Genomic DNA, 16,988 nt, shown 5'->3' with positions numbered 1-16,988 from the left:
ATTCTCCTGCCTCAGCCTCCCAAGTAGCTGGGATTACAGGCATGCACCACCATGCCCAGCTACTTTTTGTGTTTTCTGTAGAGATGGGGTTTCACCATGTTGGTCAGGCTGGTCTCGAACTCCTGACCTTAGGTGATCCGCCCACCTCGGCCTCCCAAAGTGCTGGGATTACAGGTGTGAGCCACCACGCCCGGCCTAGCATGTGTAATTAACAATTGTTCCTACCTTAAAGGCTGTTATGAGAATTAAATGAGCTAATGCATGTAAAATGCATCTTCATAATATATAACACAGCTCGATAAATGTGAGTTGCTACTGTTGCCACCATTACCATGGCCACGTTTGCCGTTGATGATGTTCAACCACTGAAAAGCATCGTTTTCTTTCTTCTAGTAACTGTGTGTACTGAATGCTTCGCATCTGTCCCTACCGCACTTTTCAGGCTGTCACAATCCTGGGTCGTCGGGGGACTGTATCGAGCGCCCTTGCAGTGCTCTCAGCAGGGAAGAAAGAGCGAACAGGGAGGAACTGAGGAGGGTCGGAGCGGAAGGGAGACCCAGAGACTGAGAGGAGAGAGGGGCTATAAGAAAAGAAACCAGTCGCAGCAGAACAGAACTCTCGACAAACGCACGCCCTCTTTGCGCTCTACGTTTCTTTGGACCTGGATGGAATTGTTTTACTTTGCATCGCGGGACTGCGCTGCGGACGGGGCGGGGCGGCCCAATGGACCCCCTGGGGTTGCTCTGCTCCCCTTCACCCTCCCCTCCCGGCCCCGCCCCGCGATTGGCCGGCGGGCCCCGGGGCTGCAGCCGATTGGTGTTCGCCGGCCCGAGCCGCGGGGCTTAAAGAGGGGGCGGGGGCACGCTGCCCAGCAGCGCTGCTGTCCCGGCCGTGAGCCCTTCGCCGCTGAGCTCACAGCCTCCCGCGCCGACCTCCGCCTCCAGTGTCCCGCCTCGGGCCGTCGCCCTCCAGCGACTCGCGAGCGTGGGAGACGTATCTGGGCAGGCACTGTCCAGCCCGGGCCCAGGCACAGCCGTGAGGGGCGAGACACGGGGACAAACTGGCGCGCACGATGGTGGCCACGTGCCTGCAGGTGGTGGGCTTCGTCACGAGCTTCGTGGGCTGGATCGGCGTCATCGTGACCACCTCCACCAATGACTGGGTGGTGACCTGCGGCTACACCATCCCCACCTGCCGCAAGCTGGATGAGCTGGGCTCCAAGGGGCTGTGGGCCGACTGCGTCATGGCCACGGGGCTGTACCACTGCAAGCCCCTGGTGGACATCCTCATCCTGCCGGGTAAGGACACGAGCTTGGCGGAGGCTCCCCAATCCTTATCCTCTGGGTAAAGAGCGGGATATTAGACGGCGGTCACAGAGACATTTTGGGGGCTTGAAGATCTTTGGGTACGTTTTTGACATCCCTAGTCCCACCTTGTAGAAGAATTAGGCACCCCGGAACTTAACTTCTCTAGGCCTCAGTATTCTTATCTGGAATTTGGGGTAACAGTGGCAGTGTGGCCGGTGGTAACACTGGCCGAGTCCCCTTGAGAATGAACAAACCGGAACACATAATAGGAACTGAGTCCGTATTAATTACTGCGGCCCCAGCCCGCATCCTTCCACCGTCGGCTTCCCAAAGTCCTTCCCGCTCCCGCCAGGCCTTCCCCGGGGCGCCGAGCCTTCGCGTTAGATTCCGCCCGCAGAGGTGAGAAGGAGCGTGTAACACAAGCGGACAGGAGAATCGAACCGGCTTAGGCTGAGTTTCCCGGTCCTCATAGGATGGGAGAAGCGCCCCAGCCAGGTTAGAGCCCTCCTAGCTCTGTCCGCCCAGCCGCTGAGCGATTCACGTCCAAGGCGCTCTGGGCTGCCTGGTTTGGGAAATGACAGGTTGGTTCCCGCATGTGCCCAGGGCCGTCTCCGCTGCCCCCGCCCCTGCTGTGGGCGCGTCAGACCGCGGGGCTGCGGTGACGCCGGTTCCCGCTCCGCGCCGCTGGGTTGGATAGGGACGAGCAGGGGCTCCTCGGAGGGCGGACTCCACTGGGGAGACACGGAGCGCGCCGCCGAGGGTCGCTCGCCGCCACCCCTCCAGCGTGCCTCAGAGTGGAAAGGGGAGCTAAAAATTGACAGCCTAGCGCGGGCCAGGGGCCACATCTTCACCTGTGTCCTGTGGAAACATTCTGGGCGACAGTCTCAATTCAGATTCAAACCACGAGCCAGCTGGGCAATGGCGAGGTCGGGGGCACCCCCTTGGTTTTCTGCTGGAATCTCTGTCCTGCCCCAAAGGCATGTCCTTATCCTGGTCTCTACAAGGTGGGCTTCTGTTCCCCAGCCTTCGTGGATTGTGCTCACTTAAAGGATTTTCCCGGTTTCCTCAAGATGGGGAGAAACTTGTTCCTGAAGCCGCCAGTCAGATAAAAGACTCTGCTCGCCCCTTAAGCCTCCTCCAAGCACCCCCTATTTCCAGTCTTCGCAGTCGGAATCTGAATCCCTCCCTCCTTGCTGCCTAGTACTTGGCTCTTATCCCCACAAAGGCACATTTTATCTTGTTTTTTGTTGATTGTTCGTGAGTGAAGTTCTCCCACTACGTTTTAAATCCCTTGAAGATAGAGATGCCGTCCTGTTAATTCTCTTTGCTTCCTCTTCTGGACCTGGCATGGCCTCTGGCACACAATAGCTGCGGGCAGTGCTTGCCTGGCTTGCCTTACGCTATCCTTTACTTCATTTTGAACTTTCAGAAGGCCAGAGGTCAACAAACCCAGATCTAGACTCAGCTTTGGCTAATGCTGGTGTTGGCAGACCCAGGGCAGCCTCCGGGATCCAGGACTCACCATCTGGGTGACGGGGAACAAATTGCTAGCATCAGTGAACCACGGTTGTCTTCTTTTGAAAAAGTTAAAATCAGATTAACCACCCATCTTTCACGATTATTTGAGGATTAAATGAGATAAGAAATGTAATCTCCTTTGAGATAGTAGACGCTTCATGAATGGTAGTTATAGTATTTTATTAAAAGCTGGGCATGGGATTTGTAGGGATCTTTGAAGCATAAAATTACCTTTGCTTCCTTCTCCTGAAATTAACTTTACTGAGCATTCAATGCCAAGTGGTTTGTTTTCAGAGAACAAAGGCCATCCTCCAGAGGGGAGTGCATATTGGGGGAGTGGGGGGCGGTGCTAGTCCTTCCTGCCTTCCCTCTCCGTCACACTTTGGGTGGAGGCAGTAACAGTCCTCAGTCCCTATCTTTTCGTGTCCGGACATGGCCTTGGCACTGTAGCATGTGGACAGCCAGTGCCGTGGATTTCAGAACCTGCATTGCCAGTTGACTGCCTCCTTTGTGTGGGTGCTGGCTCTCTACAAGCTGCAGGGGCAGATGGCTGGGTCAGGGGATGGGCCTCAGACTTCCTGGAGCTCCTTTCTGGAGATCTTCAAGTCAGTAGACACTTGACTGATTATCTTTAATTCTGAAGGAGCTGAGATGGGCAGTGCTGGAAGAGGGCCCTTGTGAAGCCCGAATTCTGGCAAAACGTACCTTGCTAAGGGACAGCGTTGAAGTTAGGACTTTGTGCACATGAGGGTCCTGGTGTGTGAGGCAGATGTCGGGCAAGTTTCCTGGCTTTGCTATGAACTCTGCCTCACCCAGGCCGCTAGTACTAGTTCCTTCTGAGCAAAGAAGGGAAAGTAATAAATGCGCCCCCCACTTTTTTAAGAGGAGGGAGAGTTTTAATGAGAAACATTACATTTAAAAGTGAAACAAATTTGTCTGTGAAATTCTCCCAGTGTCTTGTCAGAGTTATTCTAAATAAATATGACACATATTGTAATCTGTTTCTTAATAAAGTTTTTACTTGGCATTTTACTTGACAGGATAAAGTTCATGTAGTTTTTCTCTACTCTTCTATTTTTTAGTTCTCTTATTCCTTGATTTGCAATTGTTTCCATGATCTGTTGTGGGCACTGTGTTAACTCCATGAATACCAAGGCAGGTGTCTGCCATCCAGGAGCCCTGAGGGCTGGAGAGATGCCTTTTAAGCAATGATGGACAGCTGAGGAAGGATGCCCAGGGTACTGTGGGGGAAGCAGATGGCACCCAACCATTTAGGGGCAGGATCCATGAGGACAGCAGCCTCTGGGGAGACAGCAAAGAGAGGAAGCCTGAATTTTAGCTTAGTCTGGGTTAGGGCCACAGCCAATGTGAATGAAAGCACGTGGTTAGGAGAAAATCACCTAGGACACCTGGAGATGAAAGCACTGCACTGAGACAGACAAAGAACACCAATGATAACAATTAACCTTTTTTGAGGATTTGGTATAGGCACCGTTTTAAGCACTGCATAAATTAACTAACGTAATCTTCGGTAGAATTCTATTAGAGAGATGCAGGTACTATTACATTATTATCAATACTTTATTTATTTATTTATTTTGAGAAAGAGTCCTGCTCTGTCACCCAGGCTGGAGTGCAGTGGCTCTATCTCAGCTCACTGCAACCTCCGCCTCCCAGGTTCAAGCGATTCTCCTGCCTCAGCCTCCCTGAGTAACTGGGACTACAGGCGCACACCACCACACCAGGCTAATTTTTGTATTTTTAGTAGAGATGGAGTTTTGCCATGTTGGCCAGGCTGGTCTTGAACTCCTGACCTCAGAGGATTCACCTGCCTTGGCCTCCCAAAGTGCTGGGATTATAGGTGTGAGCCACCGTGCCTGGCCTATTGTTACTTTATAGATGTGGAAAGTAAGACATCATGGTTAAGTGACTTGGCCCTCACAGAATGATTCTTGGGAGATTTGAGTTTTCATCTGAACTTTCTCATGGGGATGTAATAATGTAAATGGACTCTTGGCCCCTCCATCCTGGAAACTTGGCCAAGTGGCCTAAACCAGGGGCCCCCATTTAGTCTCTCCAGCCCCCTTTTTTCTTGCTGAGTTGTTTTAAAAGTTGAAAAGTGCTTAGTGACCTTGGACAATACTAGCACCTTCCAAGTCCTGGAATGGGCCAAGAGGGAGGAAGGGAGATGATGCTGAATTTCCCTAAGGCAGGACTCAGGAAGCAAGAGAACCCCGTGGTCTAACTTTTCCCATCTGCTCTCTTGTTCCCAGGCTATGTGCAGGCCTGCCGTGCCCTGATGATTGCTGCCTCAGTCCTGGGTCTGCCAGCCATTTTACTGCTGCTGACTGTTCTTCCCTTCATCCGGATGGGCCATGAGCCCGGTGTGGCTAAGTACAGGCGGGCCCAGCTGGCTGGTGTTTTGCTCATTCTGCTGGGTAAGACAGCTTTCTCAATGGTACCCCACCTATGAGGGAGCCTGATGAATCTCAGATCTTGTGGTTGCTGCCTTCTCAAGTTCAAGAGAAATGTGAAAGGAAGCCAAGTGAACCCAGTGGGGGATGGACCCCCACAATCTGTATCCCTTTGTATTTTATGGGCAGTTTACATAGAGGGCTAAGTAATGTCTCTGGGAGTCACTGAACATGAAGATAAGTTTAAAAACAGAAAGAGAAAGAGGATTTTGAAGGTAGGAAATACCTAAGGAAAAGACCTGAAAGACGGAAGCCTTCCAGTCTTCACAGTGGAATCCTTTTTGAACACCTATGCCCAGGTCCCAAAGCAGATCAATCGAATCAGAATTTTCTGGGCATCAGGCCAGGCAAAGATATTTTTTGAAAGCTTCCCAGGTGATGCTTATGTGCAGGCAAGACTGAGAAACTCAGTTAATAAAGAAGGAGGCCAAGGTGGGCGAATCACCTGAGGTTGGAAGTTCAAGACCAGCCTGGCCAACATGGTGAAACCTCATCTCTACTAAAAATACAAAAACTAGCCAGGTATGGTGGTGCACGCCTGTAATCCCAGCTACTCGGTGGGGGGGTGAGGCAGAAGAATCATTTGAACCCAGGAGGCAGAGGTTGCGGTGAGCTTAGATTGCGCTATTGCATTCCAGCCTGGCTGACAGAGTGCAACTCCAAAAAAAAAAAGAAAAAGAAAGAAAAAAGTAAAGAGGAGGGCAAGAGAAAAGTCAGGAGTTGAGGGTGGTTAGACCACCAGGTGATGGCTCCATCCCGGGGAAAATAGGCCGTCTTTGCTTTGGGTGTACTTAGACACCTCAATAGAATATGGTATGTGTTCATGTAGAAAAGGTATATAGGCTGTGTATACACATAGGAAGACACCTAACCCGGACTGGATGAGTTTCCAGAGCAGAAGAACCCAGCAATAAGCCCTGAGACTTGAAGAGAAGGTGGGCTGGTCATGAATTGAGGGGAGGGACAGTCCGGGGACAGGAAATGGCCTGTGCTCATTTGATTTTGCTGATTATACCTGCACATAGAGGGCTTCATTTAACAACCTATGGAGGGTCCTTCTAGCTCTACTCTCGTCAGTGATTTCGTTTCTCTCCATTTTTTTCCCCCTCAGATGCTAGTTTCATCAGCACATTCTAAATCCTAATAGACGATATGAATTTTAAGAACAACTCTTGTTGCAGAGTGCACGTATCAGTGAGAAGAAATTAGTCTGGGTATGGGTTAGATATAAAATCATGTTCTTCTGAAACAAGGAATTCATATCCCCAGATTGGCATATCAGATGATTAATTTGAGGAGTAAGAATAGGCATCAGGATTCTGTGCGGATTGACACCACTTAGTGGTGGGTACCTCCCATCTGGAGGCCTCACACTCACAATGATACCAGTAAGGTGAGGGGACATGAGAGGCGGGGCACCATTTTCCAGGATTGCAAAGGGACGGAGGTTTGCAGGTTCTTGTGAAGCCACAGGTGTGTGTGTGTGTGTGTGTGTGTGTGTGTGTGTGTGTGTATGTGTTAACAGGAGTGAAAAGACCACTGTAATTTCCAGAGAAAAATCTGAATGTGGAAATTTTGGTTCCAGCCACAAAGAATTTGTGTGCCAGTATCACACAGAACACATACCAGCATCTGGTGCTTTATCTGACTTACAGGGGCCCCCTCTTGCCCTGCTCTATGGAGGTCAGATCTGTGTGTCCGACTCCCTTTCCAACAGGAAAGTCAAAGCTCCACAAGTAAACTGGATTTGCAGAATCCAGGTGAAACCCTTCTAGACACTTGCTGTTTGTTACTTTCCTCACATTCTCACAGAAGCCCCAGAAGGTTCTATTGGGCTCTGAGGATGGCAGAGCCAAAAGATGGGTCTGTTGTGTTGGGTGCTCATGTTTAGAAATTCTGGCCTTCCATATGAGTGTCACAGGTATCCACAAGTAAGAGAACACACTAAAACACACAAACCCTGGAAAATAGAGGGATAAAAGCAAAGTATACATAGATAGTTAAAAAAAAAACCCTAAATACAACAGAATTGTTTAGTTGAATAATCAGGGATATTGAAGGAAAAAGCAGCTGGTGGTTTGAAACTTCCTAGCTGAATTTGTTTTTCTTTGTCTTCTAAAAGTGGGTTTATATAGATAGTCAGAATCACAGAGGAAGAAAGTGATGTGGGGCTGGGGAGTGGGTGAGTACCTCAGTCCCTGTTTGCCTGTCTGGAGTGAAACTATGGGGCAGGCAGGACATTGAGGGATCTGACCCCACCCAAGGAGGCTGCCCGTTTCCGGACACTCACCGGAGTCCCCTCATTGCACTTTTACGGCCTTGCATTTCCGATATTGTCTGCCTTTGCTCCTATCCAGATTTATTTCTCAGTGGGTCACCACTGCCTGTGGGTTGGATGTTGTTTTGACTAGAACGAGCTAGCTCTGGAAATGTAAAGCTCATTGTCTCCGGCGTGGCACCTGCTGATCTCCTCTAGGTCTTCTCACCACGGAGCCCCAAGGGCCTTGTTTCCCCTGTTGGCAGTGGTGGGAGGAGCACGGGGAGTGAAGGCTCCCTTTGTGTTCCTCTGCACTGTTTTCTGTCACTCCCTCAGAGAAGCCAGCGCTAGGCCTGGGCAGGGTCCTCAGGGTCACTGAATGGGGCTGAGCGAAAACCTCATTCGACCAAAGAAGATGAGGCATCCCCTGGAGTTCAGGGGCCTGGGAACTGGACACAGTATCACAGCTAGTCCTGGTATGGGAACTGTGAACACTGCTAATTAAAATCTGTTTTTCCTGACCCTGAAAATCTGTAATTATTTTTGTGAAACCTTAAAAAAATTATGTGTGTTGTACACCGTTATCTTCTCAGCAGTTACGTTTAATGGTGTGAGGATTTGGTTCCTGCTGTGGAGGAAGAAATAGAAGTCAGTTGCTTCTAAAGCCAGATGAGTGGCGCAGGAGCAGCAGGCTCTCAGATCTGTGGTGGATTTGAGGCTAATCTGTTTGTGGCTTTTTAAGAGTTCCTGCCAAGGCAGGAGGTGCCTATGCCCTGAATTGTTTGATCTTATCAGTTGGAATCCGATCCAACTGTGCTTAATCTGGAATCTACTACTTTCTGGCTGTGTGAACTAGGGCAGTTCCTTAATGTCTCTGGTCCCTTCCATAAAATGGGAACAATAACGCCTGCTTCTCAAGTTAGTAAAAACAGTGAAGTGATGTGTGAAAATTATTTAGCATGGGATCTGGCACATAGTAAGTTCTCAATAAATGGTTGCTATTATTTTTGTTATTGTTGGTTAGCTGGTTAAAAAAATACCCAGAGAGCAGCTGGGTATTCTCCCAATCATGTCTAATTTCCTTATTTTTATTTTTATTTTTTTATTTTTTGAGATGGAGCTTTGCTCTGTTGCCCAGGCTAGAGTGCAGTGGCGCAATCTTGGCTCACTGCAACTTCTGCCACGCAGGTTCAAGCGATTCTCCTGCCTCAGGCTCCCGACTAGCTGGGATTACTGGCATGTGCCACCATGCCAGTCTCAAACTCCTGAGCCGTAAGCCACCGCACCCGGCCAAGAAGGTCTTTAAGAACATTTTTATTGTGGAAAATATCAGACCTATGTAAAAGTAGAGGAATAGTATAATAAACCCCTGTGAACCCAACCTCCTCAACAGTGATCAACTCATGACTGTAATACATGCTTCATCTTTCCACTTCTCCATTTCTTCCAGTCTTCAGATTTTTTAAAGGAAATCTTAGCATATCAAGGAAGTTTTTTTTTTTTTTTTTTTTTTTTTTTTTTGCTATTACTAATGTAAGAAGTCAGAATAATTTAAATGACTTTAATGAAAATTTTGCTTTGTGCTAGAAATGGTGCTTTTGAAAGTTCTTTCAGGGTTGGGCGTGGTGGCTCACGCCTGTAAACCCAGCATTTTGGGAGGCTGAGGTGGGTGGATCACCTGAGGTCAGGAGTTCGAAACCAGCCTGACCAACATGGAGAAACCCTGTCTCTACTTAAAATATAAAATTAGCTGGGCATGGTGGCAACGCCTGCATTCCCAGCTACTCGGGAGGCTGAGGCAGGAGAATCACCTGAACCCAGCAGGCAGAGGTTGCGGTGAGCTGAGATCGCGCCATTGCACTCCAGCCTGGGCAACAAGAGTGAAACTCCATCTCAAAAAACAGAAAACAAGAAAAACCAACCAAAAAACACAAAATACAAAAATTAGCCAGGTATGGCAGGCGCCTGTAATCCCAGCTACTTGGGAGGCTGAGGCACAAGAATTGCTTGAACCCACGTGGTGGAGTTTGCAGTGAGCTGAGATCATGCCACTGCACTCCAGCCTGGGCGACAGAGTGAGACTGTCTCAAAAAAAAAAAAAAAAAAAAAAAAAGGCCTTTCAGTGGAAAGTGACAAAGCATGAAAAAAGGTTCATTGGGGCTAGGCGTGGTATTTCACACCTGTAATCTAGCACTTTGGAAGGGTAACATGGGCAGATTGCTTGAGCCCAGGAGTTTGAGACCAGCCTGGCCAACATGGCAAAACTCCCTACTAAAAATACAAAAGTTAGGCCAGCCTGGTGGTGTGCCCCTGTGATTCCAGCTACTCAGGAGGCTGAGGATCGATGCTCAGGAGAACGAGGCTGCAGTGAGTTGAGATTGCACCACTGCCCTCCAGCCTGGGTGACAGAGACCCTATCCAAAAAAAAAAAAAAAAAAAGTAGGTTTATTGGAAGGAGGAAGAAATGTCAGTGCCCACTGACCTTGTCTTTCTCTGTCTCTTTGTCTGTCTGTCTGTCTCTCAGTTGTTACCTCCAAAGTCAAACACACCTATATTGATTTTTTTTAACTTTGTGTTTGTTTAACTCCATATATTACCATGTGTCATCTCATCTCTAAAGAGATTAAAGGCCACACTTACATTTCATTGCTTTAAAATGGACTTCTCAAATATTTTCCGTTTGGTCATGTCACCATCTTTCTTAGTTTTTAACAAGGCATATCTTATCAATTCAATAATGTACTGTATTGCATTATTTGAAACTTGTTCTCAAAAGAGGCAAACAATTTTATTCTTTGAAGAGCAAGGAATTCTACTTATGAGAGGACTAGGTTTAGATATATCTGTCTTTACATAGTGAAGCTTTCTTCTCCCTTCCCTTTCTCTCTCCTTCTCTTCCTCCTTCTCCTCCTTCTCATTTTTAGCTAAGAATATACCTCAGTTTTACTTTCTATTCTCCAACAACAAATGGTACCCCCCCACCTTGTGTAGTTAACTGTTGCATCTTCTGAAGGTAGAAGAGGAGAAAGACTGAAAAATCTGAGTGCTAAAATTACTGTCTTGTTTTTAGAGATTTAATTTAAAAATATATTCTGATGATGTAAAAAGAAAAATAACAAAAATTTCCTTTATCTTTCTTCAATTTTCTTGACCTTACAGGTAACTGACTTTTTAGAAAAACATTTTCTTTATTTTTCCCAAATGACAGAGAGAACCATTCCAAACTCATCTTTTTGGGTTTGCAAATAAAAATAAATCTATCAGACCTTCTATGTCTTTAAGAAAGGCAATTTTTTTTGGCCAGTTCTATTACTATTTCACACGTTTTTAAGTTACGTAATGATTTGACTTGCGTTTTTAACTTTACTGGACAAAACATATCCCTTTCTTCCTTGAAACCATTGCTGAAATTGAGTAAATTCTCCTATTTTAGTTTTTAAACATTTTTCATTTGAGTTCAATTGGAGGTCACTGTTTTCAGTGAGCCTCTCATTTCCTTTCATGTTGTGTGGTAGTCTGTCATTTTTTAGTGGTTTTGATGTGATTCATCTTTGAGAGCCACAGGAATTCCACCCAGGGTTCATTTGTCTCCTAGGAAGTAAAGAGCCTGTTGGCACTCATTTGCCTTGTTTCGTGTGAATTATAAGAGAAGGAAATCTTTAATGAGGTCAGTGATGAGCTTGCGACTTTAAGTGTGTTAAACTCACAGTAAGATTTTATGACTTTGGACCTCAGTTTTGGTGTGTATGAAGTGAAAGGTAGAATTGAAATGAGACTACTTCTCATCCATCCATCCATTCGTTCCCCCGTTCACTCATCCATCCCTATAGAGGTTCATTGTATGAAATGTTTAGACCTTTTTCTGATTTTTCCCTTTTTCTAATGATTTATATTGGAATAAAACCTAACAAAATCCCTAAAATAGTCAAAACCAAGACTGATGGTTACTTTTGGGATATTGAGCCTGATTATTTCCCTGTGTTTAAAACAAGATAATCTTGTTTTATTATTTGCTTAAGGGAACAATTAAATGAATTTAGAGGCAGTTTTTTGTCTTATTCTATAAAATCTAAACTAAACCTGAAAGTTAGGTTTACATTGGATGTGGGGAATGCTTTCCTGCATGTGTGTGCACATGTGCTGTATGTGTAAATACAGTATAGTTGAAAAATATAAAACTTGATTTGAATCCTGAGTTGTTTTGAGACCAGTTAATTGTTTATAGGAAAGATCAGTTAGCTTGAACCATATCAGTTGTTTGGGAATTAAAACTTTTTTCCCTACAGAATTCAGCTTTTCACTCCCCTTCTTTTTCCTCTAAACAAGCCTGGGTGTTCGGAAGCCCTTGCTAGGTTGCTGTTTTTGCCAGTAGCAAAATGAATGCCCACTTTTGACGTTTGGGGCTGTGTAAGTAGATTGTCTATGCTATGGAAAATCTACGGTAGTTCTCTCTGGCTGAAACCCTCCAAAAGAGGATTTTAGTCCCCTGTTCTGACAGAGAAAAAGATTTTTCTCTGTGTCTTGCTGAAAGTAGAGACTCTGATAATAGCCAAGCAATTCTCCAAGAGTGCCTGATTTGGAATCCATATCAGAGAAGAGAAAGAAAAAGACTTTCCCCTGCATCTGAGGTTTCCTAAGTCCTGAGCTAGAAAGGGAGGTTTCAGGTACACAGTGCTCTTCTTGAACATTCTAGTCACAGAAGGAAAATACATCTTCTCATGGTATCTCATATGAAAATATTACAGAAGCTGGCATGACTGTGCTTACTTTTTAAGAAAAAGGAAACATTAGCATATGGGTAGATTTTAGCTGCTGCTGCTGCTTCTTCTTCTTCTTTTTTTTTTTTTTTAACACAGAATCTTGCTCTGTTGCCTAGGCTGGAGTGCAGTGGTGAGCTCTCCACTCACTGCATGCAACCTCTGCCTTCCGGGTTCAAGCAATTCTCCCTGCCTCAGCCTCCTAAGTAGCTGGGATTACAGTTACCCACCATCCATGCCTGGCTAATTTTTGTATTTTTTAGTAGAGACGGGGTTTTGCCATGTTGGCCAGGCTGGTCTTGAACTCCTGACCTCAAGTGATCCGCCCACCTTGGCCTCCCAAAGTGCTGGGATTACAGGTGTGAGCCACCATGCCTGGCCAATTTTAGCTTCTTAGATAATCTATAAATAATTAATGGAGTGAATTTGGGCTGTTAGAAAGCCAATCTGGGCAATTCATAGCTTTTCAAATTAACTCTCTTCCTTCTGATTTCCTCTTGAGATCTATTCTTTTTAAGGATAGAGATCATATATTTTTATGTGTATCTATACCCAGCTTGTGGGAGTGGTTTAATCTATTGCCAATAAGAATCTATGTTACGAGCAACACAAATGCCATGAGACTGTTTAAAAGGTCTTTCAAAATGGGTAAGACCAATCCCTTTTTCCATTTAGAACTAATATACAAGGCTGTTAGATTTGATTGCTTATGTTAAATTATATTTCTTCTCTGCGGGCATAGAGAGTAAGTTAGAAAATCACTCACCATGAGTAGAAATCAGAAAAAAGCTTGCTGAGTTGAAAGTGATAAGGGTATCCCTGGTGGCAAACGTCACACTGGCAGTGCAGTATTCTTTCTTAATTTGTTGATGGAAACCTCATTGTTATTATTATTATTGTTGTTATTTTTCTGTCTGCCAACTTTAATGTGCCATCTCAACTTAAAGGGGTTTGGAGTTACTTTGTCTAGAGCTGTGTTGTTCAGTACAGTAGCCACTAGCTACATGTGGCCATTTAAATTAAAAGTAGTGAAAATTCAAAATTCAATTCTTCATCTCACTAGCCTCATGACAAATGATCAGTGGTCCCACATAACTTGTGGCTACTCCATTTGACAGTGCTGGTCTAGAGATTTGAAAAAAATATAAAAAAGTCTTTATAGCCTCTTGCCTGCCCATGTTTTGTTACTTTGCTTATAAAGAGGTGAAAAACTACATGATATATAAGCTATTTCTTATTTTACTCTATAAAATCAAAACCAAAATGAAGATTAGATTGATTGGTGCAAGACCAAAAGTAAAGTTCTACCATTTTGACCCCCGAATGGGTGAGTTTTTCTACTCCAAGGACTGTTCATTTGTGTGCTGGGATTTTGTGATTGTGAACAGCGTAATACAAACTTGAACCTTTATCTGGTACTCCATTTTCATCTAGCAACATTCACCACATCAAGAGAAATTTCATACCTTCTCCAGATCTTTGTAATGTGAATTGACCAAACTGAGAAAATAGAGTGGAAAATTGAGGTGGCTGCCATCTCGTTTCTCATTTTTGAATAGCTCAGATAATTCAGCCATTCAACTGGTCTACATTGAGCACATACTATTTGCCTCGTACCAAGGTAGACATAAGTAAGACATGGACCCTACCTTCAAGGAACTCAGAGAGCTTACAATGACACATAGATAGGTAAAGCGATAATTGTAATACAATTAGGTAAGTATATTAATTTTAGAATTATAACTAGATACGAAGTGTTGATATACAAGTAAATACAAATAAATATTTTTTGGACTTAAATGGCTTATTTCTAGGTCTTTACATTGGAATTATTTTATTTCTGCCACCTGCTGAAAAAAATAAGGACCCAGCAGTCAGCTGCTTCTACAGATGCCAACTGCTACATATTGGTTCAGTGTTGAGGGAGCAGAGCCGTGTGTATGGAGCTTTTTGGAGCTGGTTGGAAGCCACAAGTGTGTGTATGTGGAGTGAGTGGGCCTGCCCACGTGCTTGGTGTGTGATGGGTGCGCCCAGTCACGGCCTCTCCATGTCTCTCCAGCTCTCTGCGCCATTGTTGCCACCATCTGGTTCCCTGTGTGCGCCCACCGTGAGACCACCATCGTGAGCTTTGGCTACTCCCTGTATGCAGGCTGGATTGGTGCTGTGCTGTGCCTCGTGGGTGGCTGTGTCATCCTCTGCTGCGCTGGAGATGCCCAGGCCTTTGGTGAAAACCGTTTCTACTACTCTTCGGGCTCTAGCTCCCCGACGCATGCCAAGAGTGCCCATGTATAAGAGGGCTGCCCGGCTGCCCACAGAGGTGCTGTAGATGCTGGGCTCAGGGCCCTAGGTTTGCTAGTCACAGTGTGGGGGAAGCCCACTCCTCTGCCAGGCTTAAAGCCAAAGGTCTAGAAAAGCATCCTGTCTGGCATTTTGTAGTCTTAACTTCTCTCCCTTTCCCCCATCTTTTGGTTGCCTTTAAAGAAATCTCTAGCTCAGATAATGCCCATACATTTTTTCTCATGGCGTTGCCAACTATTAGCTCTTTTCTTGGGCATTCCTTTGCTGTTTATTAAAAAATATATTATATATATTTTGTTTCTTTAAATTTCAAATGTTTTGCAAACATCACTGAGTTAGGTGGGGGTGGGGAAGAGAAATACAAGACACTTCTTTTTTTTTTTTTATATAGGGCCTCACTCTGTTACTCAGGCTGGAGTGCAGTGGTGTGATCTCGGCTCACTGTAGCCTCAACCTCCCAGGCTCAAGTGATCCTCCTGCCTCAGCCTCCCAAGTAACTGGGACTACAGGCGTCCAACACTACACCCAGCTAATTTTCAAGTTTTTTGTAGAGATGAGGGCTCCCTATGTTGCCCAGGTTGATCTAGAACTCCTGGACTCAAAGTATCCTCCCGCCTCGGCCTCCCAAAGTGTTGGGATTATAGGAGTGAGTCACCGCACCGGCCAAGACACTTTTCAAACTGATACAGCTGACAATGGGAGCCTCATAAAGATGGCTTTTGTTTCTTCCCTTCAAGGTCATTTACTTGTACGAGACAGAAAAAGATAGCAATGGGGACATGGGATGCGGGAGGGAGGGGAATAGTGGAACTTTCTTTCCATGGGAAACTTTCCCTTTTGTAAGCTGAGGGCCAGGGGTAGGGATATTTTTTAGTTTGTGATTTTACATTTATCTGTACATACTTTTTCAAGATTGATCGTTTTTATAACCATGGTTTTCCTGAAATCCTCAATTCATCAATATGAAGGAAATGAACCACATAGACTTTATGCAATAAATAACAGTGCAAGTGAGTATAACTTTAACTGATGTTCCACAAAACATTTTTGATTTCAGGTTTGTATGATGTAGTTTTTAATCCTACATTTTCACATGCTTCAAACTAACACATTTTTAAAGCTTTCCCCTAGTTTTCTCTCTATTTGCATTGTTAGCCATCTTGAAGTGATGTTGTTTAACATAAATTGTACTGTTGAATTTGGCTTTACGGGTGTAAACACTGATGGTATATCAGTATCTGAGACCCCAAACTCTCCAAATACTGATGGTGCATTTTATTCTTTAAGTGAAATCTGTGCAATAAAATAACAGACTGTCTGCAAAACTGGCCTTTGATCTTCTGTTGTATCCAAAGGTATCATTGCTGATTAAAAAAAAAAAATCTCATTAATCTCTACTGGTAATTTATAGGTATTCAGATCAGTGATTTCAAAAACAAGTAATTCTGCATTGCCTTGAATAATTAAAAAGTTATATTTTATTCACTGTATCGTGATGGTAATTTGTGGTCATGAACGCATAACCTCCGTGCTCTCTAGGTTTCTTCAGTGGGATGACTTTATGGCATCTTTAATTATCGATCAATGGGCAGCAATCAGAAACAAAGTTCTCAGCATTATGCAGTTAATGTCCTTCATCTACTGTGAACACTTAGTAAAGGAATTGATTGGCTAGGTATCAAAGGAGAATGAAAGAAACCTATTTTATTGGATCTCTAAGTAATAATATCTAAATACATTTCGTTCAAACATACATATGTAGCTGTTTGGACATTTTGGACAAAGACACATTGAGTTGATTTTTATTTGTTTTCTGTTCCAGAAACTCTGTCAAGTTATGGGCCTGGTTTAAGGAAACACGTTACAATCTATTTTGGCAGACTTCTTCCAAATAAAATACTAATTTCATTAGCTGATAGTAGAATAATTGGCAAACATTTCCTCTTTGGAAATACTAATTTGGGCTAGCCATTTTGGAGAAATTTGTGTAGTTTTGATTATAACCTGTTGGAAAGTATTTCTAAATTACTTATACATAAAACATAATCTTTTTTTGTTTGTTTTTTTGAGAAGAAGGCTCGCTCTGTTGCCCAGGCTGGAGAGCAGTGGTGCGATCTCACCCCCCTGCAACCTCCGCCCCTTGCCCCTTGGGTTCAAGCGATTCTTGTGCCTCAGCCTCCCAAGTAGCTGGGACTACAGGTGTGTGCCATCACACCTGGCTAATTTTTGTATTTTTAGTGGAGACAGGGTTTTGCCATGTTGGCCGGGCTGGTCTGGAACTGCTGGCCTCAAGTGATCCTCCTGCATCAGCCTCCCAAAGTGCTGGAATTACAGGTGTGAGCTACCGCGCCTGGCCATAGAAGACAATTTTTTTTTT

At 44.9% G+C, this 16,988-nt stretch overlaps 1 protein-coding gene across 1 annotated transcript; it reads left to right on the top strand.

Moving 5' to 3' along the window:
* The first annotated feature begins 824 nt into the window (after positions 1–824).
* CLDN11 (claudin 11) lies at positions 825–15,936 on the top strand. The gene is made up of 3 exons (XM_007972114.3): positions 825–1,298; positions 5,099–5,263; positions 14,373–15,936. Exons 1-3 carry the CDS (start codon positions 1,073–1,075, stop codon positions 14,603–14,605), a joined length of 624 nt encoding a protein of 207 aa, XP_007970305.1. The 5' UTR covers positions 825–1,072; the 3' UTR covers positions 14,606–15,936.
* The last annotated feature ends 1,052 nt before the right edge of the window (positions 15,937–16,988 follow it).

The sequence above is a fragment of the Chlorocebus sabaeus genome, chromosome 15, assembly GCF_047675955.1.
Source record: "Chlorocebus sabaeus isolate Y175 chromosome 15, mChlSab1.0.hap1, whole genome shotgun sequence".
Lineage (NCBI taxonomy): Eukaryota > Metazoa > Chordata > Mammalia > Primates > Cercopithecidae > Chlorocebus > Chlorocebus sabaeus.
Note: the sequence above shows the minus strand (reverse complement) of the source record. Positions and strands in the feature narration are given on the sequence as shown.